Below are 26,209 nucleotides of genomic sequence, written 5' to 3'. Positions count from 1 at the left end.
CACTGGGGTTCAGGAAGAAGACACAGTGCTATGGCATAGGCCACTTCCAGAGTGGATAAAGTAGAGGAGGGATGGAATTAAAACCTGTCCACCACTGCAATTCAGGCTCTTCCCAAACTTTGTCTGGTCACTCGTGTGGCCAAAGGGTACTTGCATCAAACTGATTTGGGATTCCTGGCACCTTTTCCTGATTCCAAGTTTAGTTTAGTTAGTCCCGGGGTGAGCGCCCGTTGCTCGGTCCCTGCTCCTGCCCACCTAGCAGTTCGAAAGCACATCCAGTGCAAGTAGATAAATAGGTATCACTGTGGTGGGAAGGTAAACGGTGTTTCCGTGCGCTGCTCTGGTTCACCAGAAGTAGCTTAGTCATACTGGCCACATGACCTGGAAGCTGTCTGCGTACAAACACTGGCTCCCTCGGCCAGTAAAGCGAGATGAGCGCTGCAACCCCAGAGTCGTCCGCGACTGGACTTAACAGTCAGGGGTCCCTTTACCTTTTTAACGTTTGGAGAGCTGCGGGTTTGCCACCCATGGTTTAGGCAAATAGGTTCAGGTAAACTGCTGTGCAGAATGGAACCCCCCCCCCCCACTATCTCCTTTCCTTGTCTTTGTATTGGTGCAAGTCTGAAATTCAAAAGCCTGGATATTGTTTATTATGTTTATAAAGTAAGGCAGCAGCAATACTAAGACTGCAATCTCCTCTGTGCACTTAATGCGGAAGTGTAAGGCCCATTTAATTCAATGGGACTTCTGTGCAGATATTTTGTATATATATATTTGCTGCTAGGCTGCATTCTTAAGTGCACTTAAGTAAGAGTAAGCCCCATGGAAAACAGCACAACTTGCTTCTGAGTAGACATGCATCAGAGTGCGACGGGGTGAGCTCCTGTTGCTTGGTCCCTGCTCCTGCCAACCTAGCAGTTCGAAAGCACGTCAAAGTGCAAGTAGATAAATAGGTACCGCTCCGGCGGGAAGGTAAACGGCGTTTCCATGCGCTGCTCTGGTTCGCCAGAAGCGGCTTAGTCATGCTGGCCACATGACCCGGAAGCTGTATGCCGGCTCCCTCGGCCAATAAAACAAAATGAGCGCCGCAACCCCAGAGTCGGTCACGACTGGACCTAATGGTCAGGGGTCCCTTTACCTTTACACTAGCTTCTTACATCAACAAATGATTAGCATGAAAAAACCCTGTTAACATGCTGTGAACTGCCCCGAGATCAATGGGTGAAGGGTGGTATACAAATTTAATAAAGAAATAAAAACGAAGACTTCCAATTACGTACTGAAAAGGCACAGAGGTCACAGGAACATTTTAACCCAGACACTTCTTTTTGGCAATTCAACACTGACGGTTTTGAAACATGGTAATTGCAACAGAGAACCAAACCTTCCTATTGCCTCAGGCCCAGCCTGTTTTTGTGAGCAAATCAGGCAGCTGAGCCCAAGGCCCATTCTTGATGGGGCAAAGGCCAAGCATTAAATTATTCTAGCACTAGTTTTGCCTGTCAAGGAACAGCCATCTTCCCTCCTTTCTATAAGCCCTTCTGCTACTGAAAAGTCTCGCCTATGAATCAATTCTCAGTTCCTGGGATGAACGCAAAGCTGGAACGTAGCAATCAAATTTTATGTGGCTGGTTTAGCACCTCCAGATGATATGGGTGCAAGCAAGAGGAGCAAAAACCTGCAGTAGATGACAGTAAACTTAATATTCTTTCTCCCTCCTTGTAAAGGTTTCTCACTTTTCTTGCCATTTCTCAACTGCCTGGCCATTAGAACCACCTTAATTTCAAAACAATACACTATGTTGGTTGTTGCTTGCCAATAATCATCAGGAACTAGCATTTAAACCAATTTACATAAATATTTTTATTTTTCGTAAGACAGATTTCCCCCAAGCAGTACAAGCTTGAATCAGAACACGTATTCACAGTTGCTTTAAAAAGACATTTGACAAAGCATCCTAGAAAACATCTGCAAGGTTACTTTGCACGTGTCTTATCTTTTGGCAACCTAACCAGTGTTTTTTCTATATATATATATAGAAATTCTGGCAGCACATAAAAAGCAGGGAAATAGTTCAGCACAGTTTTGTGTAGAAACTGACACTCCCGAGTGATTAAATAAGGGAGCTGCTAGCTAAAGCTATCTTCTGCAGTGCCATATGAAGAAGTAATTGCTTTTTATCTCTGGAGGTTTGGGGAGCATCCCTGGAGAGAAATTGGCTGGGATTATCAGTGGGGTGAGGCTGCGGGTGGCGCTGTGGGTTAAACCACAGAGCCTAGGACTTGCCGAGCAGAAAGTTGGTGGTTCGAAGCCCTACAACAGGGTGAGATCCCATTGCTCGGTCCCTGCTCCTGCCAACCTAGCAGTTCGAAAGCACATCAAAGTCCAAGTAGATAAATAGGTACCGCTCCAGCGGGAAGGTAAACGGCGTTTCCGTGCGCTGCTCTGGTTCACCAGAAGCGGCTTAGTCATGCTGGCCACATGACCCGGAAGCTGTACGCCGGCTCACTCGGCCAATAAAGCGAGATGAGCGCCGCAACCCCAGAGTTGTCCGCGACTGGACCTAATGGTCAGGGATCCCAGGTGATTTTACTTGTGCTCCCCACAGAAGTGAATGACCGAACCAAGGAGCGTCTGCATTCACCGAAACGTGGAATACTCCCCTGAACCATTCAATCTTTTCTTTCTATGTGGAGGAGCACACACAAACCAAGGCCAGCTCCTAAATTCAATCCAAGGGTGACATCTCAGATGCCCCATGGTTTCATTTGGTGTTAAGGGCCATGAAAAAGCCATATAGTGGTACCTTGGGTTAAGTACTTAATTCGTTCTGGAGGTCCGTTCTTAACCTGAAACTGTTCTTAACCTGAAGCACCACTTTAGCTAATGGGGCCTCCTGCTGCTGCCGCGCCGCCGGAGCACAATTTCTGTTCTTATCCTGAAGCAAAGTTCTTAACCTGAAGCACTATTTCTGGGTTAGTGGAGTCTGTAACCTGAAGCGTATGTAACCTGAAGCGCATGTAACCCGAGGTACCACGGTATTGGCATTTCATTTTAAGATGCAAGAGCTACGTCTTTGTTCGAATCAGAGCATTAGCAAAAGCTGTGTGGAGCATAGAAGCACACAGCGTTCTCTTGGGAGGCTCTTATAAAACACAACTTCAATTGTGGCGTACTTCCATGGAGATTTGACCTTCAGCAATCGACAGGTAGACCTAGCCAGGTCCCCAAAATTTCTAATTAGTGAAACTAGAAGATACCGTATTTTGTGCTCCATAGGACGCTCCGGCCCATAGGGCGCACCTAGTTTTTTGGGGGGGAAATAAAGAAAAATATTTTTATTTCCCCCCCAGGTGCGGGGCTGGAAGAACTAGGTCGGGGAACAGCGGGGAAGGTGCGCTCTGCCTCCCCGCTGTCCCCCGAGCTTGTGGGGCTGGCGATGGGGAGAAGTGCGCTGATCCTGGGACTGCAGGCAGCTCTGCACGGCCATCGGGAGCGGGGCGGGACTTCGCGCCCGGCTCCCGGTGGCCGCGCAGAGCTGCGCTGAGCCGGGGACGGCAGGCAGCTCTGCGCAACCCTCGGAGTCGGTCTCCCGAGGGTTGCGCAGAGCTGCCTGAAGCCTGGAGAGCGAGAGGGGTCAGTGCGCACCGACCCCTCTCGCTCTCCAGGCTTCAGCGAAAGCCTGCATTCGCCCCATAGGACGCACACACATTTCCCCTTCATTTTTGGAGGGGAAAATGTGCGTCCAATGGTGCGAAAAATACGGTACTTGACTTCCCAAATGCCATACATAGCTAACCTTGAAATACCAAAACAGCGAAGGGCTTTCACCTTGGCCCGTTGTCAGGCCCTCCCTTCAGCAGTCCAGGAAGGCCGTTATAGGAAGATACCTTAGGAGGGGAGGAAATGCCCATGGGCTCTGAGCAGCAGGAAACAATGGAGCATGCCCTTTTTATTGCCAGTATTATATAGACATTTGAGCCAGGTTTATCCAGCCCATCCTATAAAAATTCCCAGGGCATTCAGAACAACACAAATTTTCCCTATTACTACAGGACGAAAGCCCAGAAGTCATATATTCAGGCGCCAGATTCTGTGCTGTCATGATAGATACTCGTCGAAGGATGGTCTATGCTACAAATCAGTCCTAAAATGAAGGCCCATATTGTTAGATCTGTATCACTGAAGCACCACCACATATAGCTGTTTTAACTGGTCTTTTTAATTCTTAATAGTTTTGGGGGCCTACACTCACCACCACAGCTTGAGGGCCTCCATCAAGGCCTCCGGGAGTAGTTTAATTTGAGCACTATTGTTTCTTGCTTTGTTTTTATTTTTATTATTCTGTTAAGTTATTATATAGTTTGTATTTTGCTTTTTAAGGGGAAGGGTCAGGGCTGCCTGGGAGTGGGCCTCAGCCAATAGAATGGCTGGGGCAGGTTCCACAGGGGGGGATGTATTGGGACACCCGATCTCAGTGATCACGGGCAGCAGGAGGAGCTATGCTAAGACCAGACCATGTCATTACCGAGGAGGCAGGCTTAGTCGTTGTTTGAGGACTATCCCTGCCTCCGGATCTGGTCCTGACCGGAAGGATACAGTAATCAGCAGGGGAAACCCACATGACCTGAAAGTGTTGCTGTGTAATGCCAGGTCAATGATGAATAAAACCACTGCCATCCACGACCTGATTGTGGGTGGAGGATTTGACCTGGCATGTGTGACAGAGACCTGGTTGGATGAAGCAGATGGGCCTGTCCTTGCCACTGCTTGCCCACCAGGTTTCTCTTACGCACAGCAACCCAGATCGTTTGGGCGGGGGGGGGGAGTGATTTTTAGGAAGTCATTAGTCTGCACCAGGCATTCTATTGGGAAGACCCAGTTTTCTGAGTGCATGTTCTGGAAGTTGGGCAATAGGGGCAGTACAGGATTCCTACTGGTGTACCGACCTCCCCGCTGCACCAAGGATTCCCTGCCCGAGCTGCTTCAGGTCGTGGCGGATATGCTCCTGGAGACACTTAGCTTGGTTGTCCTGGGGGATTTTAACATCCATGCCGACACGACCTTACAAGGGGCTGCTTGGGACTTTGTGGAAAGCATGGCCTCCATGGGGCTGTCCCTGAATATGTTTGGCCCAACTCATAGTCATGGACATGCCTTAGACTTGGTGTTTACCTCTATGGATGGTGGTGATCTGACACTAACTAAAAGCGAAACAAAAGAAATGCCATAGTCAGATCACTTCCTGGTGCAACTGGACCCTTCCCCTCTACAGGGAGGTGGGACCGATTCGGATGGTCCGCCCCCACCACTTAATGGATCCAATTGGCTTCCAGAGAGTGGTAGGGGATGTTTTATCCCAAGTTGATGGCCTTTCAGCTGATTCCCTGGTGGCACGCTGGAATGCGGAGTTAACCAGGGCTATTGACTGTCTGGCTCCGAAGCGCCCTCTCCGATTGCATGGAGCCCGGACAGCCCCGTGGTTTTCCCCGGAGCTGAGGGCGATGAAACAATCGTTGAGATGGCTAGAGCGCCGGTGGCAGAAAACTCATTCTGAATCAGACCAGACACGGGCTAGAGCTCAACGTCGAGCCTACCAAGTGGCAATGGCGACGACGAAGAGGGCCTTCTTCGCCGCCTCCATTGCATCTGCAGAAAACAGCAGCAGAAGACTTTTTCAGGTGGTTCGCAATCTATCGGAACCACCTGTACCACCGGGGCCTGGTAGGGACCCCAAGATCTCCTGCAATGCTTTTGCAGTTTTTTGAAGATAAAGTCGCTCAGATTCAGGAGGAGGTAGGCTCCACCGTGGGAGCAGGGCCAGGGCGGGAGAGTGCTAGAGTTCTGTCTGGTCCTGTTACACGGGATCAATTCCAATCTGTTACCTCCGAGGATGTGGACAGGCTGCTTGGACAAGTGAAACCGACCACCTGTCTCCTTGATCCTTGCCATCCTGGCTGATAAAAGCGAGCCAGGAAGGGCTGGGCGATGGGCTCTGCGGGGTGGTGAATGCTTCCCTCTGTGAGGGAGCCTTCCCAGACCCGCTGAAAGAGGCGATTATTAAACTGCTTCTTAAAAAAACATCTTTCGACCCGGCCAATTTGGCCAATTATCGCCCAGTCTCAAATCTATCATTCTTGGGCAAGGTGATTGAGCGGGTGGTTGCTGAACAACTCCAAGCACGCCTGGAGGATGCGGACCATTTGGATCCCTTCCAATCGGGATTCAGGCCTCACCATGGGACTGAAACTGCCTTGGTCGCGTTGGTTGATGATCTCCGGCAGGCTAGGGACAAAGGTGAGAGCTGTTTCCTAGTTCCTTTCTCCCGGGCCGTGTCCAGAAAGGGGATGAGTGTTCAGACCCCTGGGCTCTCATTTGTGGGGTGTCTCAGGGTTCTGTCCTCGCCCCCATGCTTTTTAATATCTATATGAAGCCGCTGGGAGAGATCATCAGAGGGTTTGGACTGGGTGTTCATCAGTACGCAGATGACACCCAGCTCTACCTCTCCTTTAAATCAGAACCAGTGAAGGCAGTGAAGGTCCTGTGTGAGTGCCTAGAGGCGGTTGGAGGATGGATGGCGGCTAACAGATTGAGGTTGAATCCTGACAAGACAGAAGTACTGTTTTTGGGGGACAGGAAGCTGGTGGGTGTGGGGGATTCCCTGGTCCTGAATGGGGTAACTGTGCCCCTGAAGGACAGGTGCACAGCCTGGGAGTCATTTTGAACTCACAGCTGTCCATGGAGGCGCAGGTTAACTCTGTGTCCAGGGCAGCTGTCTACCAGCTCCACCTGGTACGCAGGCTAAGACCCTACCTGCCCACGGACTGTCTCGCCAGAGTGGTGCATGCTCTAGTTATCTCCCGCTTGGACTACTGCAACACGCTCTACGTGGGGCTACCTTTGAAGGTGACCCGGAAACTGCAATTAATCCAGAATGCGGCAGCTAGACTGGTGACTGGGAGTGGCCGCCGGGACCACATAACACCGGTTCTGAGAGATCTGCATTGGCTCCCAGTACGTTTCCGAGCACAATTCAAAGTGTTGGTGCTGACCTTTAAAGCCCTAAACGGCCTCGGTCCTGTATACCTGAAGGAGCGTCTCCACCCCCATCGTTCAGCCTGGACACTGAGATCCAGCGCCCAGGGCCTTCTGGCGGTTCCCTCATTGTGAGAAGTGAGGCTACAGGGAGCCAGACAGAGGGCCTTCTCGGTAGTGGCGCCCGCCCTGTGGAACGCCCTCCCATCAGATGTCAAAGAGATAAACAACTACCTGATATTCAGAAGACATCTTAAGGCAGCCCTGTTCAGGGAAGTTTTTAATATGTAACGCTGTACTGTTTTTAACACTTGATTGGGAGCTGCCCAGAGTGGCTGGGGAAACTCAGCCAGATAGGCGGGGTATAAATAATAAATTATTATTATCATTCACCCGTTATTTATGCTTAATCAAATATTCTATGTATGTTTTAATCTACAGTTGGTTCTTGCTCCCATTTATTCAATAATTGTTCGCTTAGATTCATACTGTTATGCTATTTATTTAGGTTATGCTGGTTTGTGGCAGAATAAAGTAAAGTAAGACGTTCAGCAATGCTTCCAAGGGACCTACGCCGAGAGCACTTTGCCACTTTTCGCCCTTTGCAGAGGATCAGCAACCTCCAACAGATGATATGAGCTGCAGGGTTATGATGATACCACAAGCCCCTCTTGATTACCATGCAGGAAGGCCTGTTTTCCCAGCACTGCATCTCATGCTTGCTGTCATAAAATGAAATGTGTACAAACCGTGTACTAAAAACATGCACACACATGTAAAACGTATTATTCACTGCAGGGTGGTGAAGATCCAGAGGGGGAAATGGAACACCTCAGCTGTCCTCTCCCCTTAACTGCCATTTGGGGGTAGCCATTCCATCAGGTTGCCTCAGTGGAAGAGGTAGGAAGCACGGTTCATTTCATTGGCTTTGCGGAAGACCCTTTTACTGTGCCAGCTGGTCATTACAGCACACCTGTTTAGAAATTGGTGCTTGAGTTTTGGTTTTTTACTTTCCTCTTCCTTCCCTCCCTGTCCCTTTCCCCTTGTGTGTCCTTTCTCCCACCCCCCTGGATTATAAGCCTACAGTGGCACTGTGTTAGTTTGATTGTATGTGAACCACTCTGGGAGCCATTGGCCGAAGAGCACTAAATGATCTAAATGAATAAATAAAACCCAAGTGCAAAATATTACTTTCAGATTAAATAAACATTTGTTGGCTGCATTGGGAAATCCATTCAATTTTTGCAAACTAGGTTAGCGTTAAAGAAAAGACAAGCTTAGAGGACTGTGGAAATTGCCACCACCCGTCAGCCTGACGCAAAACATGAATCTAAGCACAGAAAATATCTGCATACATTGCTTCATTACTACTTTATTGGAGCAGAGGTTAACAAACATGGATGGTATGCTAGGGAATGCTTATTCACATGAAAATTACCATGACATGAAATAAATAAAGCATATTAAAAGTATAAGCAAAAACTCAAACTATAATTTGTTCCTCTTCTTACAGCTGTGACTATCTGGTGCAACAAGCGACAACCTAGCTTGCAGCCCTCGGAACTGCCTATTCTTGTCAGTAGAATGGTTTCAGGTTGTAGTCCTTGACGGTCTTTGTTTTGCCCGTTCCATGTTTCATAAAATTATAAGCAATAACTGAACAGAATAATTTCTATGGGCTCAGACTACATAGCTATGCTTAGAAGGTCACTTACTCAAGGAACAAAATACCAACCAGCACTTAAGTAGATTTCATACCCCTTTTTCACTGCTCAAAGCATTCCCTGTTCAGCAGATCCATCGAATACAAAGTACAGCACCCCTAGCCTGTGAAGTACATGTCAAAATATGGACTTCTTGCTTTCTAGTTCTGTCTTTTGAAATGAAAGTAATTAATTCTGTGACATTTAGGAGAGGACTGGGGGAAATTTCATTGGTTCTCACACAACATCAACCATGATTTTAATTTAGCTCTCCCCTCTCAAGCCCCACCTATTCTTCAAAATAAATTAACTTAGGGGCCAAACTCTGTGTGAGTTCCTGGTCTCCTGATATGAGTTTGTTTTTTCAAAAAAAAAAGAAAAAAGAAAAAGACACTTTAAAGCAACCTGGGTGCATCCTGCTTTGACTGGCGCAGGGATGCTGGGCTCTAGGGGTGCTAAGCCCTCCCTTTCCCTGCTGTTTCCTCCCACCTATAGTCCCCTCCTGCCATTGACTTCTGTCCCATGGCAGTGGGGGAAAACAGATACAACTGGCCCGCCACTTAAAGCGAGGGTTCTGTTCCAGGTGCCCATGCACAAAAGCAAAGCTGTGCAGTCAGGAACCCCCAGAACTGTCCCTCCCCCCAATACAAGGCAAGGTCTGTTTACCAGGCTCTGGGAGCTTCCCACTATCTTCCCAAATCCTGGCAAGCAAGGAAAAATTGCTGGGTGCACAGGTGGGGGGAAATAAACAGCTGGGAATGGAATGTTTACCTCGCTCTCCATTTATGTATTTACCATCACCACCACCCCAAATATATATATATAAGGTGGGCATAAGATATGGGCCCAACCTTACCTCTATCATGCCCACATTTCCACCTTACCCTGACGCTAGTAGGGAGTTACTTATTATTAGTAAAGTGACTGGGGTGGGAAGGGCTAAACACTTCCTCCCAGCTCCACTACTATGATTGCCATTTGAGCACCCTGCAACTGCTCCTTCAAAAGAAAAAAGAAAAAGAAAAATGAATGGCAGGAAATCTGATAATGGCTCTCCTATGTCCTGTGTAACTTTGCCCTCAGCTGGTTAATAAAGGGCAGAAGATTTAGGCAGAATTAAAGGGAGGAGCCATTCAAACCAGAGCACCTGTTATTCTACTCAAACCATTCCAATAAACCCAAAGGGACCTGCCACAAAAAGGGTCTGGACTGAGAAGCAGAATCTGGCACACAGCATATACTGCCCAATGCTGGATTAAGCTATGCTAATTGCAGAGTTTTCTGATTAAGTGGCATATAAATCTTTCTAAATAAATAAAAGGCTTCTTGCAAAATAAATAATAATAATTAAAAAAAAAAGCGTGAGTATCTCAAATTGCCACGTCTGCAGTAAATTATAAACAAACACATTCCTTCTCTGCCTTTTGGATAAATGTTTCATCTCTCACACCATCCCCTTTCTGACATCACTGAGGAGGCACTTTCTTTTTTTAATCTTATAAATTAAACAATTTGTTCAACTAACTCCTTTAACTGTACAGTTACTAGGGAGCATTTTCATATTCTGTGGCTCCCTCCGAAATCGGCAGGGACCATTCACTTCACTTGGCTCAGATTCTGAGTAGACCATTCAACATGGCTTCAATCATGCACTGCAGTAACTTTTTTTAATAAAAAAAAAATTTGGTCATTAGTACAGATGTTGAATCTGTTGACCAGTTTTTGCCAAGCTGTGTCTGCCCTCTCGTGCTCTGCCAGCATGCACAGCAGCCCAAGCAGAGCACCCAAATCACCAAATGTGATTTATTTTTAAGTCCTCAAGAGGGCCTAATTTGAGCTTTCAAGAACCACCCCCATCACCCCCCAAGACCAACCAAGTTAGCATCCTCTTCCAAGTTCCCCTCCACAGACTGTCTCTGCATATGGATTGAATAGTTTTGACAGGAAACAAAGGGCATACTTCAGGAATCTGTTTCCACCTATTTTCTTAACAGCAAGTCCCCTGAAAACCAGGAGTTGCAGCAAAACCTCCTGGAGTGAAAAATGTCCCCGTTGCAGGAGCTGCTCATTAACGCCAAAAAGGTCTTCCAAAAACTGAAAGCTGCCCCCATCCTATTCCACCCACTTGCTTGTTTCACCATCTCACCAATTCTCTCACCTCTCCTTACTGCCCTGACACCACTCTTCTTGCGCTAGCCTTGAAAATTCTCTGCTTTTCATTTATTTCGCACCCATTCTCACCGGTCTTGTTAATGTCTACATTCCCCTTATCTGCCTTTGGGTGAGCTTCTTGAAAAGGAGACCCGCCCGAATGGGTGGCATCTTTTGCTTTTACTGCCCCTGGCATGATGTGATGAGTTTTACATTTCCTTTTGTGATGGGACATCTTGCCAAGAGACTCCATCTCTTCACAATGGTTTGATTTAAAGAATTGCGGTTCATCATCAGACAAATTGTTTCCAGAATATCTCTTTCTGTTGTTCTTCTGATCAGCTTCCCTCTCCTCATCACTAGATGTCCATTTGACTCTTTGTTCTTCACCCCTTACTTTGCTGCTGGTTCTTTTGTATGTTGTCCTAAGCTTTAGCTTGGAGTGCCTTGCTGAATCACAGTACTCAGAGCGTGAGAAGAAACTGTGTTTGCTGCATTCAATACCTTGAGCACCACAACAATCATTTTGGACAGAAATCGACAAATCTCTCACCATTTTCTGACCGAAGGGTGACACCTTGCAGCCACCACCATTTTTTCTTTCTTTTTTGCTTCGTGACTCATTAAGTGCCTCACTGAAGGATTCAGAATCACTGCTGATCTCTTCCAATACATCCTTCAATTTATTCACACGGCCAACTAGCTTGTGTGATGCCATAGCCACCATTTCAGTGTCTTCTGCTTCAGATTTTCTATCATGAGTTGCACTTACTAGGACACGACTATTCAATTTACCACGCAGCGTTCCTTCTTCAGCCTGATTTGACAGATCTTTGCCCCGATAGTTTTTGGCAAACTTCCTAGCACATGCCTGGCTTTTTGGCATAACCTCAGGTTCCTCATCCATTACTTCCCAGTTATCACTACGTCTGGAGCTTTTCTCTTGGGTATTTGGTACACAAATCAAATCCGTCATGCACTGCCTATCTTTGTTCTGCAGGTTAATCTGGAAGCTGTCCTTATTGTAATACACCACCCTCTGCCACTGAGACTTATTCGCTGGGTTATCCACCCTTGGAAAGTCCCGTGCATATTCTGGGGTTTGATAGTAGTTGAGTAAATAATGTGTGAATTCATCAGTTTCGTATATCTTGGGCTTCCTGAATTCTCTCTCCCTGGAAGCATTAGGGGAGCACCCAAACGAGTGGCTGTCATGGGGGCTGTGTGTTACGTAGGTGCTGATGGTTTCAGCGACTGGCCTGTTCAAAGTATTTCTCCAAAACAGATCAGGTAATGGAGGCAACTTAAATGGAATGTGCTGCTGCTCCTGCTGCTGCTCCTGCTGCTTCTCCTCAATAAAAGCATCCGCCAACTGAGCTGACTGACACTTGGATTCGCTCTTATTCTTCGACTCTTGTTGCCCAAGGCAGTTTACTTGTTCCTTTGGTGCATTCTGTATCTGAGATGCAAAGGAGCAATTCTCCCTTTTGATTTCAAGATTCAGCAGAGGGCCCCCTATTTGCTCGGATGCTTGTGCAACGTCCTTTGGGGGGGGGAGGAATAAAAGAAAGAATTATAGCGCAACAGAACAAGGGACTTGAGCAGAAAGCAAATACCAGTAAATCAGCAAAGCCTAATGATAAATGATTTTATGTACAATTTGGGCTAGTCAAAGACTCTTCAGTGCCTAAGACAGGAAATCCAAATGGCATCCACCCACCCAGGTCAAACAAGCCAGAATGCACCTGGTGTTGGCCAGAAGCTCTTGGACTACAACTCCCATCATGTCAAATGGCCTGGGATTGCAGGAGTTGGAGTCCAAGAACAGTTGGAGGACAACATGGATGGATTACTTTGTCCTAGTGATTCTACTAAAATGCAAAAGCTGCATAAAAGCATTGTTGTGTTTTAACAGCTCGTCCCCACCCTCATAAAAAGGGACTTATGCATAACCTCCCTGTGGGTTGTACCTCATGGGTGAAATCTGCCTCCCTCCCTGCCAGTCTTAGCAAGACCCAAAATACACTGCTTGGGAAACACATTTAAGACTTCCTTCACTGTAGGAGTTGTCTCTGCAGACTGCTGTTTGAGGTGGTTCAATTTTTCCAGAAAGGAAACCTGTGTTTTTTGTTTTTTAAATGCCAGTTCACTTCAAACCACATCTTAAAAGGCTCACAAAGCTGCACAAATCATAGCCTTTAAGATACAAGCCAGCTTGATTTTGCTGTTTTCAGAGGAAAAATAATTATTAATGAAAGTCACTTGCCATAGGCAATAGTCAAATTGCCGGTTTACTTGCTTTCGCTTTTTTAATGATAACTTCGGAGTCGTTCTACTAAAATAATGACCCCACACATGAAAGTAAGTTTCAGCCCCACCTCAATAATTCACAGCAATTTCCTATATGAAAAGAGAACTTCCACCAACAAGCCTTTGTATGATCCTTTATCACAGGATGAAAAGGAGAAGTTATCAAAAGCCTTACATCTTGCTTTACTTAAATCGCTTCATTCTCAGAATCAACATGTAAATCTCCCAGTGCACCCAGTTCAGTGCATCAAAATGTGGTGTGCCTTGGATGTGGAAACTGAGAAACCTACTGCCCACTTGTGGCGAACTCTGCTATCATATATGCCTACAGTTGTCCACAACTTATTACATATATTTTTAAAAAACACAAACCCTTAGAAAATTTTGAAAATTATATCCTTACTTTTACTTTGTTTAAGAGCAGGGAAAGCAGCCTCATGGACTCCTCTCTTTTCTGAGCTATATCGTGTTTCTTCTTTTCCCAATTGGGCATCTTCTCTGTCCACAAATCTTCCGCATCTGTCACCTTCCGCTGCTTTCTTGAGCGTTTTGTATCCCAATCTATCTCCCTTTGCCGATGTCTCTTGTGCTTATACTTCCTCTTTCCTTCTCCAGTTTTCTTTTCTTCATCATCACGTCGTTTTCTAGGCAATTATTGATATGGGAGAATTTAGGTGCGGGAGGGAAATAATTTTACAGTTTTAACCCTTGCAAGGTAGAAGGGAAGATAAGGAGGTAACAGGAAGGGCTTCCACCCTTGAAATCTGTTTGGACACAAGAGAGAACACTTCCTACAAATTTGTGTTTTGGAATGTACACATATATACTTCACACATTCTAAGGAGATGCAAAATGTTTGAAGATAACCTCAGGGCAGCTCTCTCTTGAAACATCTTCTGGTCCTAACATTTCCCAGTACTGCATCTAAAGTTACACGAGCTATTTCAAACACTGCCATAAACCATGGTTTATCATGACAATAATGAACCTAGTCTCACAACCCTGTGCCCGCACCCGGTCCTTCAACGGTGTGGCACTTTTGCTCAGTGGCAGACCTACATTTTGGAAGTTTGAACTGTTATGAGGGCCCCTACACAATCAGCAACAAGGTCTGGGTACCCACTGTTATCTGCAACGGGGTATTCCGTGGCAGATCACCATATATATACATACACACACACACACACACACACACACACACACTTAAAAATGTTAACTGCTACATCTCAGATTTTGATTAAAATTGCTATACTGGACAGATTATCTCACCTGTCAAAATCACTGGTGTGAATAAAAAAAATCCTATGCCTTATAGTTTTTGAGTTATGGGAGGAATGCTATATACAGTGGTACCTTGGGTTACATACCTTTCAGGTTACAGACTCCGCTAACCCAGAAATAGTGCTTCTGGTTAAGAACTTTGCTTCAGGATAAGAACAGAAATTGTGCTTCAGCGGCGCGGCGGCAGCAGGAGGCCCCATTAGCTAAACTGGTGCTTCAGGTTAAGAACAGTTTCAGGTTAAGAACAGACCTCCAGAACGAATTAAGTACTTAACTTGAGGTACCACTGTACATGTGTGGCTAAAGTCTTTTCTGGGGACCCTCCAAGATTAGGGTCCCTGAAGCTTAGATCCACCACTGCTTTTGCTATTTTAGATTAGTGATATGGGTCTTCTGGACTGATTGAAAAGCAAGGGTAATTTGCACTGAATACATTTCTTATGCCAATACAATGAACCTGAGCAATCCCTGGGCAATAGTGAAATGGATGAGGACAAGCAAGCTAAGCTTGGATCCTGGCCAAACAGAGGCACTGTGGGTGAGCAGCTCCCTTGTCTGAGAAATTGGTCAGTTCCTACCATGGATGAAGTTGCACTCTTCCTGAAGGAGAAGGTTCACAGACTGAGGGGCTTCCAGATCCACCTACATCACTGAAGGCTCAGGTAGCCTCAGCAGCTGGCAAGGCCCTTTACCAACTACAGCTGGTTCATCAGCTGTGGCCATTCCTGGACTGGGAAAGCCTTGCCACAGTAGTTCATGTGTTGGTTACATCAATAGAGTCATACCTTAGGTTGAAGTAGCTTCGGGATAAGTATTTTCGGGTTGCGCACTGCGGCAACCCGGAAGTAATGGAGTGTGTTACTTCCGGGTTTCGCTGCTTGCGCATGCGCAGACGGTCAAAATGACATCACGCACATGTGCAGAAGCGGCGAATCGTGACCCACGCACGTGCGGATGCGGGTTGCATTTGCTTCTGGATGCGAATGGGGCTCCGGAACAGATCCTGGTCGCATCCAGAGGTACCAGTGTACTGGACTACTACAATGCACTCTACAAGGAGCTTCCCTCACATGTGAGCTGGAAAATGCAGTCAGCAATCATGCCAAAGCATACCACACTAAGAACCATCTTGTTTAGGCAAGCCTACCCAGATGCTTAGAAAGTTGAGGTGATGTGTGTTTTAACTTTATGTTTTAAAGCATGTTTGTGGTTTTTATTTATTTTCTTGTTTTATCTTTTGGTAAACCTCTTTGAAGTTTTGCGGTTTTTTTACAATCACGCGGTCTATAAATTTTACGAAATGATTAGTAAATAAAAATCTAGTACAGTGGTACCCTGGGTTAAGAACTTAATTCGTTCTGGAGGTCCGTTGTTAACCCGAAACTGTTCTTAACCGGAGGTACCACTTTAGTTAATGGGGACTCCCGCTACCACCGCCACACAATTTCTGTTCTCATCCTGAAGCAAAGTTCTTAACTTGAGGTACTATTTCTGGGTTAGCCGAGTCTGTAACCTGAAGCATCTGTAACCCAAGGTACCACTGTATAGCATGTTCACTTATATTTGTTTTTAAAAAAGCTAAGAAACCCATCTTAAACTTTTCTCCCCAATTCTTACAGAATAGTTTCTACATGTCATTAATGTTCCTTCATTCTTGCTGCACCGTTAGTGTGTTCATACCTGCAATACTGATAACCTAACAACTTTCTTCCGCCCTTCACTGGCTTCATTATAATGATGCCAAACGCTAGGATTATTCCCCATCACTCCTGAACAGGCATCATTACTACTACTCAGGGAGTGCTCAGATGCACTATGAAAGCTAACAGATTATATACAAACACTTTCACCTTCCCCGGCTCAAGAAAAGAAATAAGACACTCGTCTGGAGGCCTTGTGCATTTGCTGACCTTGGCTCTTTTTTACAGTCAGAGCTACAGACCACTTTGCTTTCAATTTAATCATTGTTCCTAACCTCCAGTCAAAATTTCTATGCCTCCACAGGCCACAAAAACGGTCTCAAGACACAGAATGCAGATCTAAGCAGTTCTGGCCTTGTAAGTTGCTGAGCCCTACTGCAGACTGAACAGAGCAGCTAATTCCCAAACTCTGCGCTGTGTGAAAACTGCTAGTATGTCACGTGAGCATATATAATACTCCTGTGAGTTCAAAAGTACCCAGCCACAGAAGAGGATGCTTCTGGTATCTGTGTGAGCCACTACTCTGATCTTTCCTCCTCCTAACCTGTCACTGGATGTAGATGGATCATTCTACCACTCCTCATGGAGTAACATAGAACGTCCTGGTCTGAGAGGTCTGTTGTGTCTGTGCATGAATCACTGCTCTGACCTTGCCGTCTTCTAGCTAGGAGGGCCCTTCTAAAGGCAGGTGAATTGTAACGAACATAGTATAAAAGTAGACCTATTCCAGGAGCATGAATGAAGCACGTCTCTCCAAATTTAATTCGGGGAAAGTGTGCCAGAGCTCTCATAAAGCCTGAGAAGCAGTGCAGAAAGGATTTTGTATAGACCTGAACGATTCCTGATGAGAAAAAATATTTTGTAAAATCCTTTCGGTACGCAGCCAACTCGGACTTCTGTACATACCGGTGGCTCTCAATGTATGGAGGGGCTATGTACCAGGGATAGCACCTAAAGCCAAAATTGTGTGTAGTCAAAACACATTGCAACTGGGCTTGCCCAAGTCTTTTTTTCCCCAGACAGCCACCCATTTCCTGCCCTGCCTTTGTTAATTTTTTTTTTTTTTGCCTACCTCATAAAGCTAAATGCACACAAGTTTAATGAGCATATGTTGCAAATTACCTGTAATAGGAAATCCCGGGGCCTGAGGGTCTGCATTTTATATCCTAATTGCTAAATAGTCTTTAAACAGGGGAGGGGTGAAATAAAGTCTTGCAAAAGCTGAATTTGTTGAGAGTTTCGTAAATCTAATGTTACTATTTCAGTCTTTTGGCATAACAACTTTTGTTCTGAACGCAACAAAGAAGGTGGAGCCCAAGACTCCCTGCAGAATAAGAACATATGTGCTCAGATGTAATCTGGCATTGAAGAAGCCCTCTGGAGAGCCAAGGAAGGTTGAGAAAACAAGTGGTGACACACATTTATCTTTGAACTCAGCAGCAAAACCCAAAATACATTATATTCTCTCACAAAAATTGATCTAACTTCAGTGTAGGCATAATGCTGTTATACAGAATTTCAGCAATTGATAAAACAAACCAAATTGCAAAAAAAGGTCTTATGCAACTATGCGCCTAAGGTTCATCCTCATACAGAACCGTCACTTGTTATCTATTAACGTAAGGCAAAGGACATATTGCCCTTTCACTGAAGGCAAGTTTCTATTTGTTAATTACCATGAGGTGGCAACTCTGAACTAATAGAAAAGAACTAAGCATCTATGGAAAAATTCATGCAGCTATATAACCAACAGCTAAAATGGCAAAAATATCCTTTTTAAACTCCTTTTTTGTTCCCCTTGGCAGAATCAGGAAGTCTTTGAACAGTAAAATGGCAGAATTTGGAGTCTGCTGGATTTTCAGTCGCCCAATAACAGCTACCTGAAGGAGCGTCTCCACCCGCATCGTTCAGCCAGGACACTGAGGTCCAGTTTTGAGGGCCTTCTGGTGGTTCCCTCTCTGCAAGAAGCAAAGCTACAGGGAACCAGGCAGAGGGCCTTCCCGGTAGTAGCTCCTGCCCTATGGAACGCCCTCCCATCAGATGTCAAGAAAATAAACAACTATCTGACTTTCAGAAGACATCTGAAGGCAGCCTTGTATAGGGAAGTTTTTAATGTTTGATTTTTTGGTGTGTTTTTAATATTCTGTTGGGAGCTGCCCAGAGTGGCTGAGGAAACCCAGCCAGATGGGCCTGGTACAAATAAATTATTATTATTATTATTATTATTATTATTATTACCTGATAGAAACATGTTTTGAATAGCAGGACATGAAATTAGTAACCAGATAGTAATCCCATGGCCAAAAGTTGGACTGCTTATATCTTGCTAGTTTTCTCCAGTAATCTAGATGTCTTTACTATCAAGTGTACACCTACAGACTCTTCTAATCTCTGGAATACCAAGTGTTCAAAACTACTCAAACCAAGCTAGCCTCCTAGTAAGGAGAGCAAAGGGGGGGGGGTCTGTGGAAGGCAGAGTTTAGGAGTGATGATCTAGAAGTAAAGCTGCAAGCTAGAAAGCTAGAGAGGCAGAGCACAATGTTTGATGTCTACTAAATCTAAGGCTATGGCTATGGTCACCCTCTTGGGGTGTTAATGCTGTGAACCCCTCCATTGTAGGTTCAGGCTGCATATATGTGTAAATAAACCATATATCCTAAAGACATACAGTCCCCACTGTGCCTCATTTCCAAAAGAAAACACAAACTCTGGGTTAAGCACCCGGAACCCCTGGAATCTTAAACTGATCGGAGATTGGGATGGCTTGTAACACTATTAACAGCTGCAGATAAAACATGAAGTGAGAAACAGTGTTTTGATGTTTGCAGCCTTCTGTTAAAAGTCCTTCAGCTTTATCAGTTACACTGAAATGTACTTTAGGGAACACAGTAAAATAATCATGGTTATGTGAATGCTACAGGAGCACACAATTTAGTACCGGGTAAACAAATTAATTTCCCAAGACTCAACTTTCATTTGTTTGTTTTAAAAGAAATGTTTCTAGCCCTCATGGCAAGGAGCATATTATGTATAAATGCCTGCAGAAAGGTGTCTGGAAAAGATTTCAAGTACTTGGGGGGCAAGTTTTCCATTATCTCACATAGATATCCCAATAACTAAACAAAATCTGAATTATGCATAACTAATAAAATGGCTAAAAAAGGGAAAGTACGCAGATTTTCTCTCCTTGCATAAACTTAGGTAAGTCACAAGGTCCAGCTGATTTTGGTACACAATGTCAGCTGCCATTATGCAAAGAAAAAGTATGGAGCCCTCACAGCCACAAAAAACAATCCTCTTATCTCAGTTTCCCCACTAACAGGGTATGCTCAATCTTGTCTTTAAGAGGAAAAAGAAAAAGCCACAGAGATTCCTAACCTTTCAATCCCTTTTCTCCCTCTGTCTTCGTTCCTCTTTCGCTCTCTCTCTAGTTCTTGCAGAGTTGTTTTTTCCAGGTTTCTCTGATTTATAGCAACATCGCTGAAATGATCAGTAGTATCAGACGTCACCTGTTTAAAAATCAAAAAAGTACAAATTGTAGTATCGCTCACTCAAGCATACAAAATCTACAAGGTCTCCAGAGCCAATTTTAAGATCTCAAATAGAACACAGGGAGCCTTAACAGCATTGGGACATTCCCTAAACCACTTTGGCTCAACTATCTCCATACCAGAAAGAAGGCCTTTGCTATGAAGCCCAACACAGGTGACATAGGGGTGGCAGGGAGACTCATGCTCAAGTAAAGGAAGTTGTGCTACTGAGAAATAACTGCTTGTGATCGTAACCCATGAACACAAACACTTCCCACCTGGTCCCTATGCCACACTGCAAGCTTCTATTTTTGGAGTTGGGGGTTGGAATTATAAAGGCAGTTTAAAGGTTCAGTTGGGATAGGGTGTAAACAGAGTACAGGTGTCATGTGAAGGTACCCATGGGATATCCCTAAGGCTCTGAAAACCAGCTGTTATTTGCCCTCAATTTTAAAATGAGAATTGGGCATCTTTCAAACCTCTCCCATATTAAAAACCACAGTGCTGAAAATGAAAAGAACTAAAAGGTGTCCGTGTAACTAGGCTACATACATTTAATAAAATCAAACCCAAGTAATCTAAGAGGTGAACAAAGTGAAATTATTTTCAAAGCTGCAATTGTATACCCATTAAAGACCAAACATGGAAATAATGCTGAAAGATATTCCAGTTAGGTAGCCCCAGGAAAATGCATATTTTTTAGGAAGTTGTGATATACTCTCAGTAATCATTCAAGGTTTCTGTATATGGAAGCAGATGCCCCATATAAAGAAGACCAAACCTGTCAAAACCATATGGCAGCAAAGGGGGGGGGGGTTGAATTGTGCTCTTCAGTTCTGCTCCAGTGAGTTGTGAGACCCCTTGCAACAGCATGGAAGTGGGTATAGGAGGTTGTAGGAGAGATGGGCAAACATCTCTTCACCTCCTCTTCCATTAGTGCTGGCTTCTGCAAGACTCTTCCACAAACGGAAGGACTCCCGTTTCCTAAAGAATATGGTTTCCAGAGGTTGTTGAATTGCAGCTCCCATCAACTTTGAGCCAATATGGCTAATGCTCAAGGATGACAAAAGCTGTAGCCCAGCAGCCTTGGAGATCCACAGGTTCCCCATCCCTGGCACAACACAAAAACTCTGGTGCCACCTGAAAGGGTGGCAGATTAATTGTGGAACATGACTCCCACCATCAGATGCATGAAAAATTTAATTCAGCATATCCTTTCATGGGACTAGATTCCACATCACTAGGCACTTCCACCTATGGTAGAAAATAGTTCATAATGCCTATTCCAAAATAAAACTGCCAGCCTTTCAGGTGGCATAAGACTTGGTAGTTTTTACAGGAATAGACTAAAAATAGCTACTCCTAAGCAATACTTCTTACCTTGATGTAACATGCAAGAGCTTTTCCATCATCCCCTTTAAACACCAGCTTCATTCCCTTAAATGTCTCCATAGCTTTTGAACAAGATGTGGACTCCTGGTACTGGACAAAAGCTTCAAATGTCCGCAGGTTCAAAAGGGAACGCAAAGTCAAATTATTCATGCGTCCTCCCACCACTTCTTCCCTATAAGGGTCAAGCATAGGGACATCTATGTTCTTGATCTTCCCAAATTTTTCAAATACTGCTCTCAAGACATCTTCCCTTGGTGATTCACTACCTGAGCCTTTCACTGCAAACCATTTGCATGGCAATCCTTCCAAATAGATGCAACCAGGACTATCCTTGCGTTGCTCTGCTAAGTCTTCCTCTGGCAATTCTCTAGTGGGTTCCAACTCCTGAGGAGCTGGCGGATTGGAAGGTGGCTCCATGACAACCACTTGCAAATCATCTTTGAAGCCACTGAGGTTTATCATCTTGCCATGAAGCTTCTCCTTCAGCCTACAAAACACGCGATTGGTGTCTGCCTCTCCCTCACACAGAATGAAACCCTTAGTGTTCTTGGTAACCTTAACACTGGCGAACCGGTCTGGACAAACCATTTTCTTCAGCTTTTCAATCACTTCCCACTTTGGGACTATGTAGGTAGGTCCGGTGGGTTCTGGAAGCACTATACAGACTGTCATTTTCACTACCGGCATAAGATAGAGTCGATGAAAAGCACTGAACTCCATAGTTTCTGAGGTATCATATACTACAGTGTGATTCATGGTCTCCAGAGGTCCTTTAGAAAAACAATTAAAGAGGAGCAGTTATGATAAAGAGCAAATAAATAATGCTCCTTTATATTCTACATAGTTACTAGGGTCAGCTGCTTGCACCATGCAAACAGTGCAAGGTGACATTAAACACAGCTGTCATTCATACCACGCCTCTTTCAAGCTGGACCTGTGTTTTCCAAATTTCTGACAAGTACACTATTTTCTGAATTAAAATTAGAGGCACATTTAGACCTAAAACTGTTTGCTCTTGCAGAATGACCCTATCTTTGCAAATTTACTTTGAATGAAGGGCCTTTTATTTCAATGGAGCTCACTGCGATTGCAACCTTGCTTGTTTGCTGTTTTAAAGGTTATCTTCTAAAAGCACAAAATATCTTTAAAATGATATACAGTCATCTTAGAAATGGCATACAATCATCCTAAAGTGTTGGTAGGGAAGAGATATACAGTAATACACACTGTGAGGAGTGTTAAATACAACACACAGTCCCAATAGGATCTCTTATTGAACTACGGAAGAGTCTGAAATTAAAGCCAAACTCCCAGCAAAACGCACACACATGAAAAACTATGCAGATACAAAAAAAGCATTTGCAGCTGAAATACACACCACTCCTGGATAAATCACTAAGCATGTCACAGAATGCCAACCAAGAACCAATTTGAAAGAAACCCAGTAAGATAACCAAGAAACCAAGTAAGATAAAATACACACTCGTGGCACGTTGCAAACTATGTTTACCCAGAAATGAGTTCCACTGGTCTTGCTCCCTAGCAAGTGTAATCAGGACTACACCCTTCAAGTTCTAATAGCCATGAAAGAATTGCAGCTAATGTATCCAAGCTCTCTTTAAAATTAAAATTGAACTGCTGGGGAAATGGTATAAAAATATTTTAACAAAGTCTAAAACTACACAAAAACTGCTTTCTGAAACTTTACACATCTACAAATATATATAAACACAGCTTAGTAATTTTAGCAAATGGGTACTTTAGGAAAAGTCTCTAGACTTAACTAAGCTATTTCCAATACATGAGAACATGTAAACTGCACAAGTCAAACGTTCTTTTCTGTTAAAAATAAAATGACTATTGCTTTTAAAGAGCATCTGCAGTAATCAAAAACCATTCTGTCTTCTTAGACAACCCACAGTCAAGTCAAGCAATGCAGTTACATGGATGAACTAGTTTCCATTAACATGGCAAAGAAATGCTTCCACAATTCACTCACAACTATGTCAATTTTCAAAGCAAGATACACATACTGTATATGTGTATTTACTGCTTTATTTATAACAAAGGTCAAGTGCATAAGATGTCTACACTCCAAGTTTAGTTTAACATAACTTAGGGAAATCTGTTCCTCACACTCTATGCAATAATTAATTACACACCTTGGAATGTAGTTTACTTCGAAAGGCAATATTAATCCAGTTAATTTTTTTTTTATCTTCAGATTTTCTGGCTTTTCAGAATACAAGTCATGAATTCCATTCCTCCACACTGTAGTATGTTTCCCTTCTCAGTCTTCTAGTTTGTCTTTAAGCTCTGCACTAGAAATTATGATATTCCAATTTATATAGTTTGCATTCTCTCCTAAAATGCCAAAGTTCTCAGCAGATTTATTTTTTGTATTCAAGTCAGAGCATAACAAAATACTCCTCAGTTTGCTATATCAATGTGTTAGGAAAGTATACTGGCAAATCCTTGCCAGCTCTCTTCTGAGATGTCAGGGTCCAAATTGCAAGACTCAAGGGAAACTGGAGCAAATAATAAAATGCAGCTGCTGGCAAAGCCATCACCTGTTCCCATCCTTTAAAAAAACACCTTGATCACAGGTGTACACCCACATGTGCTGCTGCTTATCTTGCTTCTTAATAAACATCCCAGTAAAATACATACACCCAATGAAGTTCACACACAACACTGAAATGGGCTATATAATGTCCTTTGCCATACTTCAAAACAACAATAACCAGAAAGGATCCTATCTTAAAAATTAAAATCACACAGAAGAGAACTGGAGTGTAGCACATATAAATAACTTCTCGATAGCCTGGTAAGTGTCCAATGATGCTGGAAAAAACCTCAACTACAGTAGCAGGCTCATCTGCCTGTATCTTGGTTCCCATTGGTAAACTTGGACCGTTAGGACTTTTGTTCCACAAACAGAAGAGGAAGTTTTATGAAGCAAATCAAAAATAAATTTGTTCCTTTCTTCAATAATACTGCATGATGGTAGACACCGGAGAGCAATTTATGGCTGAGCAGAAGATTATAGTGAAAGCTATATACAACCTGCACCACAATGGTCCAGCTGCAACCACATTCACACTGCATGGTGATGCAACTGACCTTTTAGCGGTTAGCAGTAGACTTGCACTAGTACTGTCATGCTGCAGTGTGGGTTGTAACACAATTCAACCCCTTCTTCCTAAACACAGGCATCCTATTTTGCTTCCATCTTCACGGTCCCTTCTCCAGAATCTGTCCACCCAACTCTGTGCATCTTCAAGGAGGGCTACAAAATGTTTTTGAGGGGCTTGCTTTCAAGCATGTGTAGAGCTATTTTAATTTTATAGGTGTATTGAAAGAGCTGGCATACTGTTTTTACATAACTGTACTTTATATTACTGTAGGCTTAGAAAAAGACAAGACAGAAACACCCTGATGCTCCGCTTCCTCCTAACCACCCTTCTCATTCCTTATACAGGGACCCATCACTGTCAAAATATCATTACAAAGTAAAAAAATTCCTTCCTGTAGCACCTTAAAGACCAACTAAGTTAGTTCTTGGTATAAGCTTTCGTGTGCATGCACACTTCTTCAGATACACTGAAAAGATACTTTTCAAAAGATACTTTTAAAAGAACTAACTTAGTTGGTCTTTAAGGTGCTACAGGAAGGAATTTTTTTACTTCGACTATGGCAGACCAACATGGCTACCCATCTGTAACTAAAAATATCATTACATTTGCTAATGTGATAAGATGACGTGATGCCCTTTCTTCTGCAAGCAGGAAGAGTATTCTCAGCAACTGTGCCCTGCTTGTGGCAGACCATCTGTGGAAAGGCTTGCTTTCACCTATTCTGAAATTATTTTGGGACCATCAAATACCTTATTATTCCAGGCTTTAAAACTGATTTTACTGGTCCTATCTACTCTGAATTTTGAGTGCTGTTCTTGTGAATTTTGCTGTTCTTAGCAGCGGCGTAGCGTGAGTTGTCAGCACCCGGGGCAAGGCAAGTAATTTGCGCCCCCTAACCCGGGGCAAGGCAAGTAATTTGCGCCCCCCCCAACCCCTAACCTGCCGATCTGAGTCGAGTTGCTGCTGGCGCTGCCGCCCAAACCACGCCGCTTGCCCGGAGGAGGAGGGGGGCAGAGAGGCGAGGAAAATGCAACATGGCCCAGCAGCTGCAGCAGCAGCAGCAGAGGCGGGGCTGTGAGGAGGGGCTGCCTGGCACGTCCTCCGCGGCCCTGACGCGCGGGGCTGAGAGCCGCTGCCTGCCGGACGCCTTCAGCCCGGGCGCGCGCACAGCTCGTCGGTTCCACAAGACATGGGGCTCTGCTACAGCCTGCGCCCGAGGCTCTTCGGCGACTCCGGAGGCAGCGAGCGCGCCCCCCCAGATGTTGCGCCTGGTGCGGCCGGCCCCCCTGGCACCCCCCACGCTATGCCACTGGTTCTTAGTGTGTTTTTGTTAGTTACCCTGATACAGTGGTACCTTGGGTTAAGTACTTAATTCGTTCCGGAGGTCTGTACTTAACCTGAAACTGTTCTTAACCTGAAGCACCACTTTAGCTAATGGGGCCTCCTGCTGCTGCCGCACCGCCAGAGCACGATTTCTGTTCTCAACCTGAAGCAAAGTTCTTAACCTGAAGCACTATTTCTGAGTTAGCGGAGTCTGTAACCTGAAGCATATATAACCTGAAGTGTATGTAACCTGAGGTACCACTGTAACTCTATTGAAGGATTTTAAGATAATAAAATTATCCAAGGAACTATTTGGTTTTATTTTTACCCTTTTATCTCCCCAGGGTCTCGGTGAGGCAAAAAAGACTAAAACACACACTGGAAATATTGTGGGGTCATGGCAGTTAGGCCAATATTATGCCAATTTATGATTAACCAAGATCACTCTATTATGTGATCAAGCATAGACAAGCAGAAATTTGACCCTTCTCCTCAATCCAAGCCTAACATTGGCTCTTCCTAAACCCTATCAATACTTGGAGATACCAGTTCCTGCTTCCCATAACATATACCGTATTTTTTGCCCTATAGGACGCACTTTTCCCCCTCCAAAAATGAAGGGGAAATCTGTGTGCGTCCTATGGGGC

General features: G+C 44.5%; 1 protein-coding gene and 1 long non-coding RNA gene across 2 annotated transcripts; one reads left to right on the top strand and one right to left on the bottom strand.

Annotated features, from left to right (window-relative positions):
* The first annotated feature begins 1,193 nt into the window (after nucleotides 1-1,193).
* LOC308468775 lies at nucleotides 1,194-10,097 on the top strand. The gene is made up of 2 exons (XR_013981872.1): nucleotides 1,194-3,209; nucleotides 7,544-10,097. It is a non-coding gene; the product is annotated as an uncharacterized lncRNA (long non-coding RNA).
* On the bottom strand, nucleotides 9,107-24,442 carry LOC308468712 (A-kinase anchor protein 17B-like). The gene is made up of 4 exons (XM_080991097.1): nucleotides 21,091-24,442; nucleotides 19,559-19,689; nucleotides 13,603-13,843; nucleotides 9,107-12,432 (listed from the first exon to the last, which is right to left on the bottom strand). Exons 1-4 carry the CDS (start codon nucleotides 21,856-21,858, stop codon nucleotides 10,903-10,905), a joined length of 2,670 nt encoding a protein of 889 aa, XP_080847223.1. The 5' UTR covers nucleotides 21,859-24,442; the 3' UTR covers nucleotides 9,107-10,902.
* Between the last annotated feature and the right edge of the window lie 1,767 nt (nucleotides 24,443-26,209).

This window comes from Podarcis pityusensis (genome assembly GCF_964106645.2).
Source record: "Podarcis pityusensis genome assembly, chromosome: Z".
Taxonomy (NCBI): Eukaryota; Metazoa; Chordata; class Lepidosauria; order Squamata; family Lacertidae; genus Podarcis; species Podarcis pityusensis.
The sequence above is the reverse complement of the archived record's forward strand: the minus strand, read 5'-3'. Positions and strand labels throughout refer to the sequence as shown.